At 42.8% G+C, this 26,124-nt stretch overlaps 1 protein-coding gene across 32 annotated transcripts in view; it reads left to right on the plus strand.

The window, feature by feature from the left end:
• CCDC91 (coiled-coil domain containing 91) overlaps positions 1 to 26,124 on the plus strand; it is a 348,878-nt gene that overhangs the window by 60,955 nt on the left and 261,799 nt on the right. For 24 of the 32 annotated variants that reach the window (XM_051850358.3, XM_089304775.1, XM_089304772.1 and 21 more), the window contains 2 exons: positions 7,228 to 7,271; positions 10,024 to 10,102. The exons of 1 other annotated variant lie outside the window; for it this stretch is intronic. In XM_051850358.3, the coding sequence (XP_051706318.1) occupies positions 7,242 to 7,271; positions 10,024 to 10,102 (109 nt within the window). In that variant the 5' untranslated portion in view covers positions 7,228 to 7,241. The remainder of the gene's footprint in view (positions 1 to 7,227; positions 7,272 to 10,023; positions 10,103 to 26,124) is intronic. 7 more of the 32 variants (XM_070049592.2, XM_089304790.1, XM_051850367.3 and 4 more) reach the window with 1 other exon arrangement.

Raw genomic sequence — 26,124 nt, forward strand, 5'->3', positions numbered from 1 at the left:
TTGGTTCTGGCAAATTTGTGCAGACCATTAATATCATGGGATTGCGTGCAGTTTTTTTGAAGGTGAGAGTAATGAGATAGGATTGAAGAGCTCAGCCTGGGGAGAGATGGCTGTTAATGTGTTGGAAGAGCGGGAAGAATTAACCAAAGGGTATAGAATTGGGGGTTTCAGAATTATTATTAGCTCCAACACTGATTCATTGGTTGAGCAGAGTAGAATGGAGCTATGGCATTTCCTTTAAGATGTCAGCCTTCAGTCTGTTGCCTTAATATGGCAGAGCTGTTTTAGTGTTGGCAACTTGATCTCCTGCTGCCCAGACTCCCATTTATTTTTATTTGGAAAAATTAGAGGGAAAAAGGAATCATGTGGGAACTATTAGTAACTCATTTGGGTAAATTCAGTTATTTATTCCAGGAGTATTAATTCAAAATATTCTTTGAGCCCTTACCATGTTCTAGGAACTTCTAGTTGAAGCTGTTAGGGGATGAAGAAAAGATTAATCCATGGTCCCTGTGGGACCTGCAGAGTTCTTACAGTAACTTAGGTATACAGATAATTTCTTTGAACAGAGAAGCCTGAAATTCTAATCTTACATGATTAAACAATCTGATTGTTTTTTAAAAAAGATTTATTTATCCAAAAAGGCAGAATTACGGGGGGGGGGGGGGGGAGGGAGAGAGGGAGGGAGGGAAAGGGAGGGAGGGAGGGAGGGAAAGTGAGAAATAGATTCACTGTCATTTGGTTCATTCTACAAATAGCCACAACATCTGGGCTAGGCCTATCTGGCCTATCTGGGTCTCCTACATGGGTCAGGGTCCCAAGCCCTTGGGCCATCTGCTGCTGCTTTCCCAGGGACACTGGCAGGGCGCTGGATCAGAATTGCAGCAGTTAGAACTCAAACTGTTGTTCATGTGGAATGCCGGCATCAACGGCTGTGGCTTAACCCACTGTGCCACAAGGCCTGCCCCTGTCTCAGTCTTAATGGCTGTTCATTTTTACATTTTAACTAAGAAGAGAGTATGGTTTTTTTTTTTCCTGTTTCCTCTTTCCAATACGCTTTTATTCTAGAGAATCAGAAAAACATACTTGCTTCTCCTGTTTCTAGAAAACATGGCACCAAACAGGATCCAATGGAAAAATGTCATTGCTTTTATGAGGAGGGTGTTCAACAAGTAGTTTCCCAGATGGGATGCAGATTGAGTTGAGTGCTAAGGACAGCTGGGCACACTTAAGTGGGGCTAAATAGCTAGATGATCTCTTGAGGTTTTATTTTTGTGTATTTATTTTTTGCTGATTTTAAAGGTAGAGTGAGAAAAAAGAGACAGGCAGACAGCCACTCCTGTCTGCTGGTTCACTTCCCAAAGCCTGAATGTCTGTGACAGCCAGGGCTGCACCGGCAGAATCCCTGAGCCAGTAATTCCATATCGGTCTCCCCTGTGGGTGGCAGGGGTCCGTGTTTTTGGGCATCAGCTGCGGCCTCTCGTGGTACATGTTATTGGAAAGCTGGATTGGAAGCAGAGGTGTGATTTGATCCCAGACATTCGGATATGGGATGCACATTTCTCAAGTGGCAGTTTCACCCACAGTGCCCCAGTGCCTACAGTTTTATGTGTTGATGTCAGTTATCTAAAGGTTTTGTCCTCTCACATTTTTTTTTTTTTTTTGCTTTGTTTTTGATTTGTTTTCATTTGAGCAGCTTTGGTGTCTAGAGATACAACTCAAAATACATACAGCTTGACTTCTTGTATAAATACTGGTAGTGTGGGAACATGTTATAACAGACTAATATGAAACTTTCCACTTTGTTCATTGGTTAAACACTGTTCTAAAGCATTTATGCCTCTTTTTTAAAAATTATTTTTGTGGTAAGAAGCTGTCCTTGAGTTTTCTCTGGAGTGTTTCGGTGAGGGTCGTGGGGAGGATGGCTCACAGCACGTTGTTGCTTATGCCCGTATTTTCAGGTTGTGGAAGACTTGTATTGACAGAGCTGTTCCTGTGCCCTCGCTGGTTTTCCATGTCCTCACTTTCTACTTTCTGGAGTTGGGATGTTTAACACACAGCTGATTTTTTCCATGATTACCTATATATCTTTTTGATCTTCCGATTTCAGAACCCATCCACTTTCTAATATGAAAGATGGGGCTTCAGTTATCTTTTACTCTCTCCACTACCTCACACCCCAGAGCTGATTTTCTCTTACATCTCCAGTGTGATTATATTATAATTCATTATTTATAGTGTGCACAGCTGAAAAATTCGGTACATAGAGTTTCCTGCAGCTGTCCAACATTGCCGTCTCTCTGTTTTCACTTGGTTCTCATGCTAATTCCACTCTGAAATTTCTCCCCAGTTTAAATCACCTGCAGGATGGTAAAACATCTGAGATCGTTTATTGATGTCATTTTCTTGAATATGTCTCCCAGGAGCTTTCTGATCTGCTCCAGTCTAGACTGGTTGTTCTGAAGATTGGCTCCCTGGGTCCCAGGGGAGCTCAGTTCTCCATCATTCTGGGAGAATTCTTTTTGCTTTTCACATTAGCTGGTCCTCTTACTTCGTAGTCCCATGTAGTGTTTTGTCTTATTTCCTTAGGTCCCATTAATAAGTTATTAAAAAGTTTTTTTTTTTTTTTAGAAACAGTGTTTGGGAAATAACAGTTGTTTTTACAGGTGTGAACATGATTTTATTCTTCATTTAATTACTTGTTGGGTTGACTGATTACAGACTTCTGTGTTGTAAATAATTTTCTGAGTTTTTTTAAAACAGCATTACTCCATTATTTTCCACTTAGAGATGCTGCTGTGATGTCTGACGCCATGATATCCTCCATTACTTGTGTGAGACTTACTTTATCTTCTTGAAGCTTGCAGGATCCTTTCTGTCTCTATTGTGTCTTGCTGTGGGTTCTTTTTCTAACTTCCTCCCTCCCTCCCTCCCTTCCTTTGTCTCTTCCTCTGCTTCTTCCCCTCGTTACATGTGGATATATTATCTTTCATTTAGAGAATTTTCTTCAGTTATTAATGATTTCTTCACCAAGTACTAGAACTATCACCTGCTGCCAACCTGGGAGCACATTAGCAGGAAGCTGGAATTGGGAACGGAGCTGGGAATTGAACTCAGCTACTCTGTCACGGGATGTGCGCATCCTGGCAGTCTTGCCCCAGTTTTTAACTTTTAAGTTTTTTTTATTTTTAAAAAATTTTCTCCCTTGGGTAGCCTGTGTTTCTTCCAACTTTCTGTGTCTGTTTGGTCTCTGTATTTTTATAATACAGATTTTCTCCATACCTTTGTTCATCCTTGGTAGCCTGTGCAAATACAAGAGGGAAGCACTGATTGCGTAGCCTGTGTTCCTAAGGGCTTCATCTATTTTAACTTACTCATTCCTTGTAATGATCTTAGGGGTCAGGTGCTGTTGTTAGCGCTGTTCCCATTTGACAGAAGAAGAAGCTGAGTCACAGACTACTTAAGCCGTATGCCAGTTTAACACAGGAAGTGGCAGGGCTGGGATTTCAGCCCAAGCATTTGGCCATTTCATGTTCTCTATAACCCCGTTTTTATAGGGAAGCAAACAGTCAAAACAAATGATTGTTGTCTTGGAGGACGACTTTTGGGTAAAGACATGAGTGCAGTGTTGAGTTCTTAAGGCGCCATTTGAAATTCTGTGGGTCTGAAACTTCCCGTGGTGCTTCCGGTCAGGTGTATCCCCTGAATATTCCCCGTTCCTTGGGGATTCTGTTCTCGTTCTGGCTGTTTCTCTTCAGATATTGTTTGTATGTGCATGATTTTCTTACAGTCTACTCTGTCTCTCCATACCAGTTGGTAATTTCTTTTTAGTTTTTGAGGTTTATTTATTTATTTGAAAGGCAGAGTTACAGAGAGGTGGAGACAGAGAGAGGGAGGGAGGGAGGAAGAGAGAGAGAGAGAAAGGTCATCCATCCGCTGGTTCACTCGCTAAATAGCCACAATGGCCAGAGTTGCACCAATCCGGAGCCAGGTCTCCCATGCGCTAGTGATGACCCATATTCTGGGCCATATTCTGCCATCCCAGGCCATAGCAGAGAGCTATATCAGAAGTGGAGCAGCCGGGACTTGACCTGGTGACCATATGGGATGCCAGCACTGTAGGTGGCTGCTTCCGCCACAACGCCGGACCCCAGATGGTAACTTCTTTAGGACCTGGACTGATGTCTTGTACAGAGTTGCTTAATAAAAGTTTGTGGCATTGAGTGTTATTTATACATTTTTCTTAGAAATACATATTTTCTCCGGATTATACATTTTTCTTTTCAGTAATAAATACTGAGAAACAGGTAAGTAGTGAATTAATACAAAGCAATAGAAAGATTAAATTTAGATAGAAAGACGTCAGAGTTGATAAACCTAGGTGTTATGAAACCTTGCAGTGTTGATCTTTAATCATAACGAGTGTACCTTTCTCTTCCTGCCCTGACTGAAGAGGATGACTTCCATGATCTGTAGATTTTGGCACAGTTTCATGGTTCTGTAAATTGGAAAACAAATATATTTGGTGTACTCGTATGTTAATTGTAATTTAACGGAATATAATGTGAAGTGCCAGAAATCTTCTCATTTTTCACGAATGCACTGTAGAGAAATCACGTTTTAAATGTATTGGAGTAGCCAGATTCATAAAGGAGCCCACACTCACACTAAGTTTTTTTTTTTTACACATAATTTCATTTTTTGCTATTTTGTAAAGATTGATTTTTTTTTTTTTTATTTTGGACAGGCAGAGTGGACAGTGAGAGAGAGAGAGACAGAGAGAAAGGTCTTCCTTTGCCGTTGGTTCACCCTCCAATGGCCGGCGCGCTGCGGCTGGCGCACCACGCTGTTCTGATGGCAGGAGCCAGGTGCTGATCCTGGTCTCCCATAGGGTGCAGGGCCCAAGTACTTGGGCCATCCTCCACTGCACTCCCTGGCCACAGCAGAGAGCTGGCCTGGAAGAGGGGCAACCGGGACAGAATCCAGCGCCCCGACCGGGACTAGAACCCGGTGTGCCGGCGCCGCAAGGCGGAGGATTAGCCTAGTGAGCCATGGCGCCGGCTCTAAGATTGATTTTTATGAACAGATGCTATGAATGTTCTTTCCTTCTACTCTTTATATTCAGAAAGAAACAGAACTTGTAGCATTGAAAATCTGACTTATTTGGAGAAAGATTAGTGCTTTAAAATAATATTTCTCTAGTACTGAAGTTTAAGAAACTGAAGACATTTGTTTTCTTAAATGTATTAATATTTTTTTGAAAATACAGCAGAGGAAGGCTGCCATCTGCTTTCTCCTGTGTAGAAGTTGCTGGGGTATGGAACACGTCGGTGGCCGCTAATAATGTTCTTTTGTTGAGCTAAATCAGTGGTTAGCAAACTGTTGGTATTTGGTTCATTTCCACAGGCAAATAAGCTGCAGTGATTGTTAGGCAGGGGTGTTTGTTTATGTTTTCACATTTTCTGGAAACTTACGAATAGTTTATTGGGAGGTGTCTTATGAAAACACATAGAAGTATTACTCTAAAAATTCCATTCTTTTGAAACCATATGACTTGAGTACAGCGTTTATAGATGCTAAAAATATTTTTAATTGTCTCCTGAGATTCATGGGATACATGTGGAAAAGACAAACTTGGTGTTTATAGTCTGACTTGGTTAATTTTCAGTATCCATATCATTCTCCTTTCATAACTTCTTCATGAAAAATGTAATCACGTACAGATTTCTGTTCACTTGCAACACAAAATTAATGTGAATTCCATTTCAGACTAACCACCATCAGAAGTTTCTGGAGTCTGGTTTGTATTTCTTAAGTGCTGCATGTGGATGCCTTGCTCAGCTTTAATTTTTGGAGAAAGACATCTTTTAAAAAATTTTCATCAGATTGTTAAGTTGTGAGTAATGGTGACAATATTTTATCGTATTCTGGCTGACTTAGTGCTCTTCCTTTTTATATCTGTCTCCATGTGTTCCTTTCGGTGTCACTACCCACTGAGTTTCTTTGAAAATAAATTTATTTAGCTTTGGAAGGCAGTCTAGGAGATGAGTGTTTTTCATCGTTTACTTTGCATTGACAGTTTCTGTGTTTGCTCTGGGGAGGCGTTAGTGTTGATTTCAGGGAGAAGGCAAAGTAGAGCAATGGAGAACCACTCACAGCTGATGTCTTAGCAGATGCCTTTAGGATTGTCCTTTAACATACGATTAACTTCTCACAGCTGCGTTTTTAGAAGTGAGAGGATTGTTTTCCGTAATCAGGCCCATGTTTGTGCTGACTTGAGAAAGAGAGGAAACCAGTTATTTTTGATCAGCTTAACCTTGGTGGCAGCTGATCATTGCAGACTGAGAGCTCAGCGAGTTTTCTCGTTAGTGTGTACTGCCTGTGACTGACTTCACCTTTTCAGACTCCCGTTTTAAAAGTTTTTTTTCATTGCTTGTTTTTTCTTTTTCTGAAGCATAGCTATCAATGGTATTATCGTTTTATTTCAGTAATAATGGCTTTAGGACCAAAAAAAAAAAAAAAAAGGCCACACCTCTCCTGTATGCTCCATGGGTAAAGAGGAGAGGACTCTGGAGATCGGCTTGTGTTTTTCTCATCCCCATCCTCCCGTGAATACATGACTTGATTTATCTTGATCAACCTAGTAACTTGCTCCACATTTTTCCAAAAGTGCAAAGCAGTTTCAGCTAAAAATACACATATCAGAAGGCTCCAGAAGTTGTGGCCACAGCTCAAAAATGCTGATCAATTTTGAAAATCTAAATCAGCCTCGGCCATGAAACCGAGGGAAGAACCTTTGTGGTGGGGGACAGATTTCCAAAAACTCACCGCAGTCCTGTTCTTCGCTGGAGTTTGTGCTGATGTTGCCAGACAACTGAGGAATAGATGCAAAAAGCAGGAAGCATTATTGAATTGAGCCCTAGCGCCAATTTGGGAAAAGCAAATTAAAATGTAAAAGAATATTTTTCCACTCCTGGCGTCTCAACATAAAATGGCAAAATACATGGTTGCTGAAAAAGTTACAGAATTTGCTAATTTTGCCAGAAAGTAAAAGCCAATTACCAACTCTTTTTGCTCCAAAAATGCATACACAGATAGCTCAAAGAAAGTTTTTTTTACTTAAATGAAATAGTTGTAATGTACATGTCAAAGTGTGTACCTACATTAAAGTTGACATAGAAGGCTGTGTGGGAGGGGCTTGTTTAAACGTCTTTTGGCATTTTTCAGGTGCCACTTGAAGAATGGATGATGACGATTTCGGTGGTTTTGAGGTATGCACTACTCTTTGCATCTGTTTAAATTTTGTGGGATTACAATAAACTCTTTCTGAAAATGTGTTATTTTGCGATGACATTCATGTTCTTTCCTTGCTCACGTTGACTGTCACCCTGAAATAATAATAATAAAAACAGAAGGAATTACGAAAAGTTAAAAATACCCCCTCTGAAAGCTAAGTGATTTATTGTGGTTGACCATTTGGTCTTGCCCATAGGAATGGTCTAGATTGAGGTGATTAAGTGCTACCAGTGGAAGCAGCAAGGAAGAGAGCTTTCCGAAATTGCCAGCAGATGATTTTCCTGGGATACGTGTCTATTCGGAAATACTTGGGAGATGAGGCCCGTGTATTAAGGATCCTGTCACATATTTGCATGTTTACACCTGTAATGAGTTGATTTAGTATACTGGGTACATAGCAGCGTGGAAACCTAATTAGTGTGTTTGCGTTGTTAAACTATTCTCCCAGGTTTGGGTTGGAGACTTTGTAAGTGGAAATTGTTAGCAGAAGCGGCACTGTCTTTCCCTTAATCCTTTTCAATGTGTGTTCATTTTATTGAAATATTTTATAACCCAGTTATTTTTATGGAGCCAGTATAGTCTTGCAGGAAAATCTCTGGATTAGGAGTCAGGATGCCGAGGCTCAGGGCTTGGCGCTACCATTAAGTGAGCTCGCTGATTTTTTTTTCTTTTTTATTTAATTTTTACGTATGACTTTCAGTGAATTTGGGTTTGGTTAAAAAAAAAGGAATTATAAAAATTAGGGAATGTAATTAATGACCTTAATAGGATAAATAAGATCTTAAAATCTATACTCAGTGCTGTGAATTTCATGAAAGAATGGTGTGACTTGTTTTTAGATAAGGATTGTTTAGGTTAGGACCCCTTTTTGGCAATCTTTAATAATACCTAGCAGTAGGAAAGTGTTTAGAATGTGAATGTACTCTGTGCTAGATCTGAAGCTTATTTAGCACATTTGCATAGTGCCTGCCTTTAAAAAAATACTGAGTTTTTTTGGGTTATTAAATCTTCCTTATGTTGCTGAAATGTGACATTTAAAATTTTTAAAATTTCTTCCATTCTTGGGAAAATATATGCTTCTGACATCATCTGGTCTGGCTTGTTATTTGGGAATAGTCAGCTATTCGAAAGTTACAGTCTAGCGTCATCTCCTTTGTTTAAGCCATGCCCGACGTGTTACACAGAAAAAGGGAGTAGTGTGTGTGGTGCTCGTCAGTGACAGCTGCACCCGCGCGTCAGGCTTTGTGACTCTAGGCCTTTTCGTAGTCCGTGCGCGCAGTGTTCACAAGCACTGTGGTATCACTGTGCTCACGAAGTTTCTTTGCACATTCTGCTGTAGGAGTTTGGGAGCACTGTGTCCTTGTTTCAGAGTCAGTGCAGCTGCCATTGTACCCCAGGTCACTTCACACCTTGGCACGCTGTTCTGTTTGATTTCTTAGCTAACAGTGCAACACAGAATCCACATGGAACCCTGGCTCTCATTGTCAATCATCTTTTGACTGTGACCTGCACACTCAAGAGTTGGAAATTTCTGCCTTCTTACCTATAAACTCAGCATTCAGTAATTGTCCCCAATCAAAAGGACCTGTGACCCGAAAATGTCCGCTTTAGCGGTGTTGAGTGTTAGTAAATCCAGCTAGTAGGTTATTCAAGAAGATGAGAGATGAATCATGTTTCTTTAGATTAATGTATTATTAGGTCTGATACTAATGAAAAAGATTTAGTCTCTAGATCTAAAAAAATTACCTATTTTTATTTATTTGAAAAACAGAGAGAGAACGAGAGATTTTCCGTCTGCTAGTTCAGTCCCCAAATGCCTATGGTAGCAAGGACTGAGTCAGGCCAAATCCAGGAGCCCAGAACTCAATGTGGGTCTCTTATGTGGATGGCAGGGACATTAACATTTGAGCCATCACCTGCTGACTCCCAGGGTCTGTGTTATCAAGAAGCTGGAATTGAAAGTGGAATCCAGGGAACTTAACCCCAGGGACTCTGATATTGGAGCTGGGCATTCCAATGTCATCATAACTGTTACACCATAAACCCATACCTGATACCTAGGTTTTCAAGAAAATATTTTTTCATACATAAATGGGAATTGTTGTGGCGAATTAAGTTAGAATACTTAGTTCTAAAGTTCACATGTAGAAATGTAATTACACGTATATAAAGTAAATAATTCATTTACAGATTCAGATTTATGTGAATAAGGAAGGAATATAAAACATTTATGAGACAGAGTGAGTGTGTGTGCGCACACAGGCACCCTCCTAGCTGCTGGTTCACTTTCCAAGTTCTTACAGTGGACAAGACTAGACCAGGTTGAAGCTGGAGCTGGAAGCAATCTGAGTCTCCCACATGGGTAGCGGAAGCCCAGCTGCCTGAACCTCCCAGGGTGTGCGTTCGCAGGAAGCCAGAGGGAGGAACAGAGCCCACCTTAAACCCAGGACTGCACTGTGGAATACGGGAGCCCCAGCTGGCCTGTTAGCCTTGACCAAATGCCCACCTAGGAAAGAACATCTTCCCAGGAGTGGGCAGGCACACTGGGAGTGGTAGACAGTGGCGGGGGTGGTGGCAGTGAAGACTGAGAAGCAGCTGGGTGTTGAGCAGGGATCTGAGTGTGTGGTGTGCTCTGGAATGTAGGCTCCTAGCCTGGGCCACCTGCTTGTTTCTGATGGCATCCCGGCTTCACAGAGCATCTAAAACAGTTTCGTCTTTGTGTTCTAGGCTGCGGAGACATTTGATGATGGCCATGGTGAAGCTCAGGCGACGTCCCCTGCCATCCCGTGGGCTGCCTTTCCCACAGGTATTGGGGAGCAGTAATGGGGAGTTTTCCCCTTCAACAACTTTGTCCTTTTTTTTGAAAGTCTTTCTCACTTTGTCACTTGATCTTCTCTGACCTGAAAAGTGGAATGACCCAGGTTTACTCTTTAGTTTTATCTTTTAATAACATATTATGAGTTGCACAGTCCATTTTGCGAAGAGGCTTGGGGATTGACTAAGAATGATACCATAAATGCCAAATGAAATTAAAGTACCATTTATGCTTTCTAATTTATCTTAGTTTTAGGGAAGTGGGGTGAGAAATGATTCTAGTTGATTGTTCAGTTCATTAATTGAAGTCTGCTTTTTTTGTATTGTAAAAATAATTTATCATCTTCACCAGTATTTAGATTTACAAGTTTTTAAATATTGGAATCATGCAAAAGTATTCCACATTAAAATTAAGTAACTAAGAAATTAAATAAAAATTAAGTTATGTTATTTGGAACTTGATGTTTGTTATTAGTGTAGTTCCTATCTATAGAAATTTTTGAACTTTCTAGACTTCTCTGCGTAATCATCATGTAGTTGGGAGCCGAAGCTGGAAGCTGTAGCAGCTTGTAACAGCTTGGCCTAGTCCTGGGTTGTTAGTTGGTTCTTCAACTCATACTTACTGAGTGTTTATTATTTATTAGGCTACAGAGAACACAGATGAGTCCTTCACTTCAGGAGTAGATGGGGCAGGTGCACGCACGTCTGGAATACAGAGAGCTTTGTTACTTGGGGACAGTGGCAATTTTGTCATCTGTTCATTTGGCAAACATTTATTTCCTGCCTGGTATGAGTCAAGTACTGTCCTTGAAGCCGGTGTGTACTGTTGATCCGGACTAGGAGGATTGCACATGATTTCAGCAGGCAGATATGGGACAGTGGGGGAAAGATTTTGAAGGGAAGGAAAAAATGTATGAACGCAAGGGAGGGATGGCCTGGGTGGAGGCGTGTGTGTGTGTGTGTGGTTTCTTTTGCCTGCAATTGTCCGCATTCCTGTTGTCCCTCTCTGCCGCTACTTCACCACACTTACTTAGGTTTTTTTAATGTGTTGCTGACTGCTTTACTGTTTTTTTTTTTCTGAGACATCTTCCCAGTAAGGTTTCTCACATCTTTACTCTTCATGTATCTGTTGACTTCCGTGTCCATCTATGTTTCGGGGGATTGGGCACTATGTGTGTCCTATGTCTGCATTGCGCATGTGTGTGTGTGTGTGTGAGACAGAGAGAGATGTCTTCATTAACTGGTTCACTCCCTAAATTCCAGCAATAGCATAAACTGTGCCAGACCAAAGTCAGGAGCCCAGGACTCAAACTTGATCTCCCACAAGGATGGCCGGGAGCCAAGTATTTGAGCTTTCATCTGCTACCTCCAAGGGTGCACATTAGCAAAAACTCAATCAGAGACAGAGTTGAGACTCAAACCAGGCCTTCCAGGATGGGATGCAGGCATCCCAACTGGCTTCTTCACCATTGTGTCACAGTCTCCCCACCCCCACTTCCGTATCTTCGAAGCTTAGTGTCTGGTTCGTAGTTGGCCCTCAGTGCACACCAGGAGAATGAATAATTAAGGAAAAAATAAATGGAAGTGAATCAGTAGCTGGATGAATGGATTAGCATGGCAGAGGGAACAGACAGGGAGAGTGGGAATAGTAAGTGACGTTTGTCTCCTCCTAATGGCTTAGGAGGTTTAGTGGCTGTCACGTGCTTGTTTCTTGTAAGGTGGGCAGTTTGACCACTGCTTCCTCTTGCATGGATGATGACAATGATAGTTCAAGAAGATTTTTTGGGGGCTGGCACTGTGGCACAGCAGGTTAACGCCCTGGCCTGAAGCGCCGGCATCCCAAATGGGTGCCAGTTCCAGTCGCGGTTGCTCCTCTTCCAGCCCAGCTCTCTGCTGTGGCCTGGGAAAGCAGTAGAAGATGGCCCAAGTGCTTGGGCTGCTGCACCCACGTGGGAGACCCGGAAGAAGCTCCTGGCTTCGCATTGGTGCAGTTCCGGCTGTTGTGGCCATCTGGGGAGTGAACCATCGGACGGAAGACCTCTCTCTCTGTCTGCCTCTCCTCTCTTTGTGTGTAACTCTGACTTTCAAATAAATAAATATTTATTTATTGCTTATTTATTTATATTTATTTATCTACTGCTTCATTCCTCAAATGGCTGCTTTCTCAGTAGATCAGTTGCTTTCAAAAAAGTGTTGATATGAGTGAAGGAGGAGTCAGCATGGATGGGTGAGGTGTCACGCCCTGGTTCAGAAAGACTGGAAGTTGCTTTGGGACAGCAGGGGACTGTAGTGAACTTATTTTAGCCACGTGGTTTTTAGGTGGCTGGAATTCAGCAGAGCAGCCCGGACTGCAGCTGGTCTGGGAGCATTCCCGTTGGTAATGGCAGCTACAATAGTAGTTGGTCACCAGGAGAAGCGTTGTGTGGACAGCAGATTGACTTCCATGTCCACAGTGAGGGCTCAGGAGGAATCCAGATACAAGTCTGCAAGGGGCAGAGGGCTTGCTTCTGCAATGCTGGAATGAGAAGCAGAAAATTTCCAAGATGCTGCGGTCACTGGTGTCCGAGCCATAGGGAGGTCATTGAGATCGGAAGCTGGGGAAAAATCCCCAGATGGTCAGCAGTGGCTTTTGAGGAATGGTTTCAGTAGATTGGAAGTGGAAGCCAAATTGCACTTTAAAAAAAAATAAAAAACTTTGTGTGAAAGCAGGAACCAAATCCATCTAATAAATCGTGGCAGTGCGCTGAAGACTTGGCTATTGTGGGCAGATTATCCAATTCCTCTTGTTCAGGAGTGAGCATTGTGTGTGACATCTGCGCATGTCTGGGTACTTGAAGGTCATATCCTCCAAGCATGGCCAAATAAGAATGAGAGCATTAACTTTCTCGTGTACACACACACACACACACACACACATACACATACACACACACTCACACTCACACTCTCACTCCCTCCCTCCCTCCTTCCCCTATCAGCATTCGCTTAATTGAACCAGATCAGAAGAGCTCCCTCTGGACTCACGACCTTGTCCTGTGTTAAACGGCATACCTCCCTCTGGCTGTTCAGGTTTGGGAGCCGGACGTTGTTGAGGTGCGAGTGACGGAACAATCCAGTGAGCAAAACAATTTCATCATCTCCACACTCCAGACCACTGGAGGCAGGAACTTTTGAGAGGTCTACGGCAGATCCTTTTCAGTGTAAGACTATTTTCTCCTTTGATTTTTTTTTCCTCCACCTCTAGCTCACTGGTCTACAATGTATATGGACAATCTTTTTTTAAAGATGAGTTGTATCCAAGTTTCACCACAGCTTAAAACCCGAGGCAGTACTTCAGAAACATTTGGTTTAGGTTTTTAAAGTGTTTCGGGGGGCACATAGCCACCTTCATCGTTGGGGTGAGAACGGGCATTTTGTGAAGATGATGTTCGGCTGGAGTGCACAGTGGTCACACAGCTTCCGCACTGGAGCTGGGATGGAGATGTTTTCGTACTGGCCTGGGATGCCTCGTGTGTCTCTCAAAGTGCTTGTTTGTAGCTTGCGGTTCTGCCCGTGCATCTCTGTACGTCGGCACGTCGGCATCATTTACATGGTGAGCCCCTTGAAGATTCTGGCTTGGAAGCTGTGCTGCTGCTGCCGAGATGAGTGAACTGCCAGTCAGAGTAAGTGAGCTGTGCAGGTTGGCTCCTCACATTGACTGTACCCTGTCTGCCATATCCCATTAGGGCGTGGCATCTAACCTGCAAGATGTGTCTGGACATCTCCATGATCCTGGGAATAAGAGTATGGCAGTGAGGAATGAATGTGGAGTTAACAGTCTCCTCTTCTACTGCCTCAACTCACCGTAAGCATGGAAGTAATTACTCTCTGACGAAGAGAGGAGGGCTGTGCAAGAGAAGAATTGTTGAGATTGATGTATATTCCCCCCTTGTGTCGTGGCCTACCCTGTCACGGTGCTGTCCATGGGTGTTCTGTTGCAAGCCCAGGAGCCAAGCTGTGTGGTGTGTTGGAACATGTTTGTTCCCATGCTTTTTGCCATTGTTCCAGGGGCTGGGCCTTAGCCCACCACCCACCTGTTTCCTTGGGTCTTATTTTTATTTGCAAAGGTGCAGAGCTGGAGCTGAGTTTGTTATGTGTCTCATTAACCCCTGCTGTTTCATTTTGGCCCCACTTGGCTTGTGATCTTTTGTTTTTTAAAAAAAAGCTGGGGCAAAAGACGTGCAACATAAACCTTACCATCTTGGCATTTTCCAGTGTGTAATTCAGTGTTGCCTGAGTGTCTTAGAAGGCGGAAGCTCTATACCCATCCACAGCAGCCCAGCATTTTATCCTCTCCGTGGTCCGCAGCCACCATCTGGTAAATTTCTGTCTCAAGGACTTTCTGTCTTCTAGATGCCTCACCTAAGTAGACTCCTAGGGTGTCTGTGTTTCTGTGAGCAGCTTATTTCTTTGAGGATCATGTTCTCAGCATTCATCCTTGTTGTGTGTGTCAGGTTTTCCTTCCTTGTTGAACCGTACTGATAGCCCACGTGCTCGTTGACCCCATTTTGTTAGCTCTTCACCTTTTGGGAGCCACTTGAGTTGCCTCCCTCTCAGGCTGCTGTAAACACAAGTGTCTATGTTGTCTTTGTAGCCCTCAGTGGTCGGCAGGCCTCTTGCCATATCTGCTCCTGTCTAAGCTTTGAAGGTTTTAAGCCTAACCAGACACTGTGCCTCATTAGTAAACAGTGCTTGGTCAGGGGGAACACATTCACTTTCCATCAACTCTTTTTGCTGAGTTTTAATTCTTTGAGGATAATCATCGTTAAGTCGTACGTTAGGAGTAGTAGGAGTAGGCAAAGATAAACTTCCTTCAGAAACACACTGATCTTGGAAATTTCAGAGAAGGGCTGCTTCCTCGCAGGCTCAGTGAACTTTCCCCTTCCTTCTCAGTTCTGACCTGGGACCTGGAAATAATGATGCACAGGAGAACGCAGACATTCTCCAAAGGGAGGAGGAGTATTTTGCTAGTCACTTCTTCCCTTCCCTGGTCCAGCTCTATGCCGGCCGGGAACAGTAGACTGGGTGGGCTGAAATTTAATTCCCTGTGTTCTGGGTCTAGATGCAATAAAGGTGATATCCAGTTGTTCTTACCTCCCCTTTTCCTCTTATTTTTCTAAATATTTTTCTAAAGGAAAAATTCCAAATATTACATAGCACATACTTAAAGGAAGTCCTTGAGTTGGCTACTCATAGCAGTGTATTATTTAGAAAAAATAAATAAAAATTTTTGGTCTCACCCTGGTTAGAATGGCTCACATTCAGAAATCTACCAACAATTGATGCTGGAGAGGATGTGGGGAAAAAGGGACACTAACCCACTGTTGGTAGGAATGCAAACTGGTTAAGCCACTATGGAAGTCAGTCTGGAGATTCCTCAGAAACCTGAATATAACCCTACCATTCAACCCAGCCATCCCACTCCTTGCAATTTACCCAAAGGAAATGAAATTGGCAAACAAAAAAGCTGTCTGCACCTTAATGTTTATTGCAGCTCAATTCACAATAGCTAAGACCTGGAACCAACCCAAATGCCCATCAACAGTAGACTGGATAAAGAAATTATGGGACATGTACTCTATAGAATACTATACAGCAGTCAAAAACAATGAAACCTGGTCATTCGCAACAAGATGGAGGAATCTGGAAAACATCATGCTGAGTGAACTAAGCCAGTCCCAAAGGGACAAATATGATATATTCTCCCTGATCGGCGACAACTAACTGAGCTCCAAAGGGCAAACCTGTTGAAGTGAAATGGACACTATGAGAAACAGTGACTTGATCAGCTCTTGTCCTGACTGTTGATGTACAATGTAATACTTTATCCCTTTTAGTATTTTTTTTTTTGTTCTAGTACTATTGGTTGAACTCTGTGATTAACACACAATTATTCTTAGGTGTTTAAATTTAACTGAAAAGTGATCCCTGTTAAATATAAGAGTGGGAATAAGAGAGGGAGGAGATGTACAATTTGGGACATGCTCAATCGGACTTGTCCCAAATGGTGGAGTTAGAAACGTGCCAGGGGATTCCAATACAATCTGATCAAGGTGGCATGTACCAATGCCATCTCACTAGTTCAAGTGATCAATTTCAGTTCACAATTGCTCACACTGATAGGTCTAAGAGTCAAAGGGATCACACAAACAAGACTAGCATCTGCTAATACTAACTGATAGAATCAAAAAGGGAGCGAACGATCCAACATGGGAAGCGGGATACACAGCAGACTCATAGAATGGCAGATATCCTAAATAGCACTCTGGCCTCAGAATCAGCCCTTAAGGCATTCAGATCTGGCTGAAGAGCCCTTGAGAGTATTTTAGGCATGGAAAGCCAAGACACTCTTGGGGTGGGGGGGAGAAGACCTAAATGAATGATCTCTGTGAGTGAGATCCCAGTGGAAAGTACGGGGCCATCAAAGAAGGAGGAGAGAACTTCCACTTTGACTATGACCCTGTCGGAATAAGATCAAAGTCGGCGAACCCAAAAGGCTTCCATAGCCTTGGCAACTCATGACTAGAGCCTAGGGAGATTACTGACGCCATAAACAAGAGTGTCAAATTGTTAAGTCGACAACAGGAGTCACTGTGTACTTACTTCTCATGTGGGATCTGTCCTTATTGTGTTGTCCAATGTGAAGTAATGCTATAACTAGTACTCAAACAGTATTTTTACACTTTGTGTTTCTGTGTGGGTGCAAACTGATGAAATCTTTACTTAATATGTACTGAATTGATCTTCTGTATTAAAGATAATTGAAAATGAATCTTGATGTGAATGGAATGGGAGAGGGAGTGGGAGATGGGAGGGGTGTGAGTGGGAGGGAAATTATGGGGGGCAGAAGCCAATGTAACCCATAAACTGTACTTTGGAAATTTATATTTACTAAATAAAAAAAAAGAAAAAAATTTTGGTCAAAAAATTTTTAAATGATCTTACAGTTAATCACAAATATTTAAGACTGGCAGTGTTCTACTCTTTGGATACTTAGCAGAGACTTGTCAAAATTGGACATCTGTCTTCCCATACACACGTGGATATATGTGCTTATAAATATAAGTGTGTAACAGATGATCAGAATACAGGTGTACATATGCATGTGTATAGATAATGGTATAGACAGATTCTGATTGCTTCCCTTTCCGTCAGAGCAAGGCCTTTCCTTGCCGTATGTGGACAGAGGCACTGCTGACCCTGCGAGTTCTAAGCAGTGTTAGTTTTAGTTTGGCATCAGTATACTTCGTGGGGTATGCTTTCTAATTACGGCAACCCAGTGCTTCAGAATCTGTGGAATTTGTTGAAATTAATGCTTTGGGCTTGTTCTTTCACTCATTGACTGGCTTATCCTACGTTAGAAATCGTGCTGTGTGTGGGGCACCAGGTGTACTGTATATCAGACACAAAGGGCATTGGGCACTATTCCATTTTCAGCGTTACTACATGAGAGCAGTTATCTTGGAAGACAGGGTGTTGGGCGAGTTGGACTGTTAATGTTGGCAAACACTTGGCTCAGTAACTTTAGCTTCAAATGTTAGATAGCAATTGCATGAGAAGAATATTGGGTCGGAGAGTGTTGTCATCTTGCCATTGTGTACGATGTGGGTGGTGCCGTTTTACAGGCACATGACTGTTCCCGTTTTACTTTTAGCTGGATAAATATAAATTGTCTAGAAGGCGAGGTGGGAGGCCAAACCTTGAATACTGTCCTTTCCAATATGTTTTTTAGTTCCTTGTAGTAGGACACAGACCGCATTAGAATGCATTGACCATCAAAGGGGAAAACAAGTGGTCCAGATAGATACTTTAATCCAAATTAGCTCCTTCAAAACAGCTTATAGAGAGGGCAAACTAAACTGTCACAAGCCTCCCCTTTAGAAGGAATAATGGGAATTGGACCAGCAGATGTTGAACCGAGTAACTTAGATGTGGTTCACTTTGCATCTGGAGCTATTTGCATACAAAGCCAACAGGAAAGTTCAAACATTTTTCTCAAGACATTGGCAGAGAGAAACCTGGAAGACAGATGCCTTTTTGATTTCATGGTTCAGTTTTTCCATTCTCCATTCTCCTGGCCAGGAAAACCTAGGACAACAAATCGGTCATTTTATTCATCTCCCGTTACTCTCCTTTGCTAACCCTGTTTTTCCAGTAGAATCTGTGTTACACATCTCTGAGAGCTCACAACCTGAGTCCACACATTTTTGTTTGAGGAAAAATAGTTGCAATACCTTTCTCCAGATTAATCTCTCATTTGCACCTAGTCATAATAAACAACAGCCAAGTTCATTTGGTTATTCAAAGTGGACCTTGAAGGTGATTTATTACACGTTCACATACTTGTGTTATAAAAGGTACTGTGGGTAATGGTGAAAACCTGTCCTCCATCTCCTCTGCTTCATAACTGTAGTAGACTTTTTTTGCTAAGACACAACCTAGAGTCCCATTGTAGTATAACAACATTACAGTGTATATACATAGATAATTTGAATGCAAGATTGCCATATAGCTTTCTTTTAATGTTGCTTATATTTTTTCAGTATCTCCCATGATACTAATTTACCTTCTTTTACTCTGGAGTCAGTTTTTTTTTTTAAAGATACATTCAAGATGGTGAGTTTTAGAAAACTGAGTTATTGCTATACATTTAAGTATTTTTGTGTGGGTTTTCAGGAACTTCTGGTAGTTCCTATCTTAATTATAATAGGGAATATAACAGGGGTATTTGGTATATTTTCAAGATGAGTTTTATAGAGTAGTTTATAAGTCAGAATCCCTGACTGGAGTGCAGGGTTCTTCCACTAACTGTATAACTTCTTTGGAACTCCATGAGCTAATCTGTCCTTTGGGGGCCTAGATAATATCTAGGTATTCTTCTAGACTTTGAATTCTGAGTTTTTTTATTATCATTATTTGTGGGTACAGTGTCTGTAACATGAGTAGCTTCTACCAGGTGTATGACAGTGCTTGGATTTAAATGCACAGTGGAGCCAACACAGTGCCAACTTGATCAATTACATGTTCTTTAAAAACATCACTGTAAATGGGGGAAGCAAGTGTCATGTAAAGTATTACAGTACTTCAGAGAACCTGGTCTTTTCTGGATGTTTTCATTACCAGTTACTGTCCATTGATTGTTCTCAGTTTTTTTTTTTTTTTTTTTTTTTTTTTTTTTAATGGGGTCATCCTTTTCTGTTCTGATTTGGAATTTCCTTTTTAAAAACACTAGTGTGCTTTTCAGGACATTTGAAAAGGCATTTGAAGAAAAACAGCTTGAATATAGAGTGTCATATTTAGTGTTGTAGTGTTATTTAGTGTATTTAGTGTCATATTACTAAAAATGAAAGTTGAGCAATGCTTTTTTTTTTAAACAATCTGTATGTTATATTCTGACTCTTATTATAATTCTAAATTACCCAAAAAAAAAAAAAAGTCTGGGGTAGTAACAGTAGGACTCATTGTCCAGTATTCTCATACCAGGATATACATTCCTATTGAGTGATCCTTCTGCATTACCTTCTTTTGACCTCAGAAAAATGCATTTTTTATTGTTTGTGCCAGACAAGCAGGCACATACATGGATTTAGTTCAGGGGATGAAAAAAAATAGAGAAATAATACAAAAGATACACAGTGAAAATGTCCATCTCCCTGTGCCATCATCCCCCTCTTCTTTACAAAACTCCTTTCAGTTTCCCTTTCACTGTCTAGAGTGTGTAACAAGAGGTGTTGTTCTTTTCATGCAGATGGCAGTGTACTGCATACACATCCTAAGTTCCCTTGCTTTTAAAAGTTTTCAGTTAATGAATTTGAAATGCACACACACACACACACACACACTTACAGATTGTTTTTCATCTGCCGGTTCATTCTACAAATCTCTGCAACATCCAGGAATGAGCCAGGCCAAAACCAGGAGCCAGGGTCTCCATTTGGGTCTCCCCTATGGGTGGCAGGAACCCAGCTGCTTGAGCCAGCTTCTGCCACCTCCCAAGATACACACTGGCAGAGAGAGGTGGAACTTTGTCCTAGGCACTCTGATAGTGGGATGTGGGCACCTAAAAGCAGTGGGTTAGCCCACTGTACCGTAGTGCCCACCTTGCCTTTGTTCCCGAAGTGACACGGAGTACTCTCTGCAAAAAGTCTTACAGATTTTGCAGATTAATTTTAGTGGTTATGTGGTACTCTTTTTCATATTTTTGGTATGTGTTTTCAGCGAAGTTATTTTAAGGAGGAGAATTTATATTGTTTTTGTGACTCAATGGAAAGGTTATTTAAAATGAGCTAAAAGTTATAAATTTACTAATACAGGCATGTAGCAAAATGTGTTTTCTAATTCTGAATAATGTCAGATTTCATGTTGGAGGTCACACTGGAGAAAGCGTTGGTCACACTGAAAGTAAGGTTGTCTTTGGCTAGCCATGGGCAAAGTAGTAGTAGCTTGTAGTTTGAAATGATCTTCAGTTCAGATGTTATTATGTGCTCTATTGTGTAAAATAATACTCATTGCAACACCATGTATTACAAGCTCACACTGGGAATAACCCAAGTGTCCCTCAGAGAGGGGAAAGTTTCCTCTTAGGTTGTGTTTTGGAAGAAAGCACTGTGCTCGGGGAAGACGACCCAGCCAGAACTGCACATGTACCATGGATGGCTCCTCTCCTCACTGATCACTTGCCAGGCTCAGCAGCCGGCTGCTCTCTAGCACCAGGTCCTGGTGCTGGCATCCCTGAGCCCTGGCCTGCCAGCCACCCCCTGGGGATCTGGAACTTGTTCTCCACTAGGAGCAGGGCTGCATTATTTTGGCCAGAGCCAGACCCAGAACTGGTTCCGAGCCAGCCCCATGTCTGCATGTGCCAAGGGGAGAAGTCGTTGTCCTGTTCACTCAGAGAGGATGACATGGGGCAGGAAGGGGGAGCAGTGTTGGAGTCCTGGATCTGCAGGTGAAGAGTGCAGTGGGAGACTCTGAGAGCATGCAGGTCGGAGACCAAGGCCAGACCTGAGGCAGCCAGAGCAGCCCCGGGAATCCCTGCTCCCACTTTGCCCCTGAGACTGCTGTTGGAGTCCAGGCTCTGACTGTGGCAGGAGGAAGTCCGTTCCTCTGCTGTAGGGATTCTCCAGTGGCCAGATGGAGAGTGGAGGGACCCGCAGAGCTGGAGCCTTGGCTGCTAACTCCTGGCTGCTTGTCTGTGCACCCCGGCTCCCGGTGAGCACTGCTGTGGCCAAGACGGGTTTTTAAATCCATGTATATGTTGTAGTCGCCCCAGAAGGGGGGCATGCAGACATTTCCCCCTGCTTTTTAAAGGTTGAGTACTTGGTCTCCAATAAGATATAAGTAAAAATACCATGTGTAATTCTTGGTGTCATTTTTTTCTTCTGCATTCCTGGTGCTTCACGTTTTGAGTTCCACGATTGAGATTCTGGAATTTTGTGATCCTTTTCTGTTCCTGTTCCTTGTGATAATCAGTTGCACCTCCCATCCATCTGGAAGTTCGTCAGGTTCTGAGTCAAGTCACATGTGGAGGGTCTCTGCTCTGCTCTGCCTTCCCCTGGTCACTCCCCAGTTGGGGCAATCATGGCTTCCTTTGTGGATGACAACAGCCACTTTTCCCAGCATGCTTCCTGATACTTCTGCCCTGTTTTTCTGGGTGCAGTACCCACAGGGCTGGCACACACTGCGTGCTTGGCAAATGGTGGCTGGCTGTGGCATTTGATTGTAAAATTTAGAAGTGTTTGAATTTTTTTGTTGTTGTTATATAGACTTCTCAATATCAAATTGTGAAACCTGTTATTTGGAGGTTCTAATTTTGACCTATTGATAGGATATTCCTATGTGTATTTCATTATCTTCTTTGCATACTAAAGGTTTTGTACCCATTACTAGTATATTCTCTTGAATAAATCATATAAACTAACTGTAGGTACAAAATCGTTCATAATTTGGCCATTGCTGTTTTGCCTAATGAGAGTGTTTTTAATCCCACTTGTGATTTCTACATTAATTTACATTACATTGCACTGGTTTGTAGCTAGTATGTATTAACAGATTTCTTAAGGTATTGTGAGGTAAAAATGTAATCATTTTAGTAATTTCATGGTGAAAAATTTAAAAAATATATATTTTTTTTGACAGGCAGAGTAGACAGAGAGAGAGACAGAGAGAAAGGTCTTCCTTTTGCCGTTGGTTCACCCTCCAATGGCCGCCACAGCCGGCACGCTGCAGCCAGCGCACTGCGCTGATCCGATGGCAGGAGCCAGGTGCTTCTCCTGGTCTCCCATGGGGTGCAGGGCCCAAGCACTTGGGCCATCCTCCACTGTACTCCCAGGCCACAGCAGAGAGCTGGCCTGGAAGAGGGGCAACCGGGACAGAATCCGGCGCCCCGACCGGGACTAGAACCTGGTGTGCCGGCGCCGCAAGGCGGAGGATTAGCCTAGTGAGCCGTGGCACCGGCGAAAATTTCTTTTTTTAAAAATTGAAATTGAAAATCTTGGAGGCTTTTCTCCATTTTTTTTTGTAATGAATGTAGAAAGACTGGCTTTATTGTGGACCTCAGATAGATTGTTTTGGTTAATAGGCCTTGCCACATAAATTTAGATGACATAGCACAGAGATTCCCCAAAGTACTTCGAAATCAGGACAGAAAGATGTTTAGGGATGTACTTTAACACTGAGTAAATAGGGAAACTTTTACCTTAACTTAATGCAATAGAAAGATTGCTTAAGACCCAAAGAGTTTGATCATTTTTTTGTCTGTCAAATAGGAGGTCATAGGAAAGTAGGTAAAAGGTGATTCTGCTGATTGGGAGGAAATTTTGACTCATTTTAGGTGGTAAGAAAGAATTGATACTATGCTTTGCTTATTAAATACTTCAGCTAAATAAATCATGGGTTAATTTTCTTCTCTAGTCATTCCTAAAATTGCATAAGCAGATAGAGAGAGCGAACAAACGAGTAAGCCAGGGCGAGCCAGCCAGCCCCTGGTTCACTCCTCCAAAGCCCACAACAGATGTGGCCCGGGCCAGGCTGGAGCCAGGAGCCTGGGACTCAATCTGGGTTTCCCACTTGAGAAGGCAGGGACTCAAGGCTTTTTTTTTTTTTTTTAATGTATTTTCTTTTTTTAATTTGACAGGCAGAGTGACACATAGGTATGCACACACACACAAAGTAAAGGAGAGAGATCTTCTACGCATCTTGGTCTCCTGCTTGGGTGGCAGGGGCTTACTTTCTACCTTCTTGCCTGGATCTCCCTGCCCCTCACCCCATGTTCCCACAGATACTCATCCTGTACTAAGCATGGGGGCGTGGGTACGGGGTAGTGCGGGGAACAAATGTCTGCCTTGATGGCTTTCACCAGCCGGAAAAGGGCAGGGAAACAGAATCACACAGATGATTTAATGAGAACTGCAGTACAATTTTACGGCAGATGCCATTAGTGGTTAGCAGTATAGCCTCGCATGGGGGGCCGAGAGAGGGTGAGGTGGGCCCTCAGTCATAGCCAGGAAGGGTGGGAGGCAGGCAGGGGTCAGAGGGCAAGGCCTTGTGTTGCTGAGGGAGGCGGGGCCGAGACAGAACTCCTACTTTCCAGGTGTCAACTCTGATGGTGCTGAGACTCTGTCCTGAGTTGTGAATCTGTCTCTTCTGAATTTTATTTTATTTTATTATTATTTTTTTTTTGACAGGCAGAATGGACAGTGAGAAAGAGACAGAGAAAGGTCTTCCTTTTGCTGTTGGTTCACCCTCCAATGGCCGCCACAGCCAGCGCGCTGCGGCCGGCGCACCGCGCTGATCCGAAGGCAGGAGCCAGGTGCTTCTCCTGTTCTCCCATGGGGTGCAGGGCCCAAGCACTTGGGCCATCCTCCACTGCACTCCCAGGCCACAGCAGAGGGCTGGCCTGGAAAAGGTGCAACTGGGACAGAATCCAGTGCCCCGACCGGCACTAGAACCCGCTATGCCGGTGCTGCAGGCGGAGGATTAGCCTGTTGAGCCATGGCACCGGCCCCTGAATTTTATTTTGTTTGCTTCTTTATGTTGGATTTATTCTTTCACTTTTCCTAATATAAAAGATTTGATGCTTATCTTTAGTTTCAACTTCTAATTTCAGATACTACAAGCATTCTAGGTCATAATTTTGCTTCTGATTACTACCTAAACTGCATCTTGCCTATTTTTATTGAAAAGGAAACCCTTCAGATGTCAGTACAATGTAAAGATTTCTAATTTTCAGACAAATGGATGCTTAATTTAAAACCATGTGGGGGCTGGCACTGTGGTGTAGTAGGCTGAGCCTCTGCTTGGAGTGCTGGCATCCCATATGGGCGCTCACTCATGTCTTTGCTGCTTTTCTTCTGATCCAGTGGAAGGTTGTCCAAGTGCTTAGGTTCCTGTACCCATGTGGGATACCCAGGGGAAGCTCCTAGCTTTGGATTGGCCTAACTCTGGCTGTTGGCGGCCATTTGGGAATTGACCCTCTCTTTGTATGTAACTCTGCCTCTCAAATAAATAAATAAATAAAATCTTTAAAAAATTTCTGGGGGGCCAGCACCATGGCACATTAAGTTAGTCCTTCGCTTGTGGTGCTGGCATCCCATATGGATGTCAGTTCTAGTCCCGACTGCTCCTCTTCCAGTCCAGCTCTCTGCTGTGGCCTGGGAAGGCAGTAGAGGATGGCCCACATGCTTCGGCCCCTTCACCCATATGGGAGACCAGGAGGAAGCACCTGGCTCCTGGCTTCGGATCGTTGTAGCTCTGGCTGTTGTGGCCATTTGGGGAGTGAACCAATTAGAGGAAGACCTTTCTCTCTGTGTCTCTCTCTCTCTCTCTCTCTCTCTCTCACTCTCTCACTCTCTCACTCTCACTGTCTGTAACTCTACCTGTCAAATAAATAAATAAATTAAAATTCTTGATTTCCAAGCACGGAGTTTTTCTTACTCTGTATGGCAGAGTGCTGTTTGAGGAAGAGCAGTGCTGATGGCTCTTTCATTTATTTCAATAAAAATAAATAAACTATAAAGCGAAGATCTGGGGGCCAGCATTGTGGTACAGCAGGTTAAGCCACTACTAATAACACTGGCATCTCAGTGATTGCTGCTCAAGTTTTGTCTGTTCTACTTCTGATCCAGCTGCCTGCTAAAGGACCTGGAAAAGCAGAAGATGGTCCACGTGCTTTGGGCCCCACACCCACATGGGAGACACAGATAGAATTGCCTGCTCCTGGCTTCAGTCCAACCCAGCTGTAGTTATTGTGGCTATTTGAGGAGTCAACCAGCATATGGAAGACCTGTGTTTGTCTTCTCCCTTTCTAATTTCAAATAAATAAATGTCTTTTAAAAAATAAATTATCTTTATCCTTTACTTGAAAAATAGAAGAGTTATGAAACAATTTAATTTCCTCTTATAATGTTACTTAGTACTACATATAAAATGAATATATGCTCTTGACATACACATTTTGAGATATAGGCATATATACCATATACTGAACTCCATAGCTTATTTTTTTAAAAATAAGGAGAGGCAGAGAAAGAGAGACAGAGAGAGGTCTTCCATCCGCTGGTGCACTCTCCAGATGGCTGCAACGGCCAGAGCTGTGCCGATCCGAGCCAGGCGCCTCCTCCGGGTCTCCCACATGGGTGCAGGGGCCCAAGCTCTTGGGCCATCTTCTACTGCTTTCCCAGGCCATAGCAGAGAGCTGGATTGGAAGTGGAGCAGCCAGGAGTCTAACCGGTGCCCACATGGGATGCCGGCACTGCAGGCGGTGGCTTTACCTGCTGTGCCACACATAGCTTATTTTCATCAGCATTACGGTGCTTGTTTGAGAAAGCTTGGTGTTGAAGTTGTTAGATTCACCTGGATGGTTTTAGGTTGGTTGTTCTCTGCACAGTGATGATACTGCCTCACTGTCTTAGGATTTCCATCATTGTGGAGGAATTAGTTGGTTCTGTGAATTGGGCTTTCCTTTCCCTCCTCCTCTTG

Source organism: Oryctolagus cuniculus, chromosome 9 (genome assembly GCF_051225735.1).
Source record: "Oryctolagus cuniculus isolate XC-2025 breed Fujian yellow rabbit chromosome 9, ASM5122573v1, whole genome shotgun sequence".
Taxonomy (NCBI): Eukaryota; Metazoa; Chordata; class Mammalia; order Lagomorpha; family Leporidae; genus Oryctolagus; species Oryctolagus cuniculus.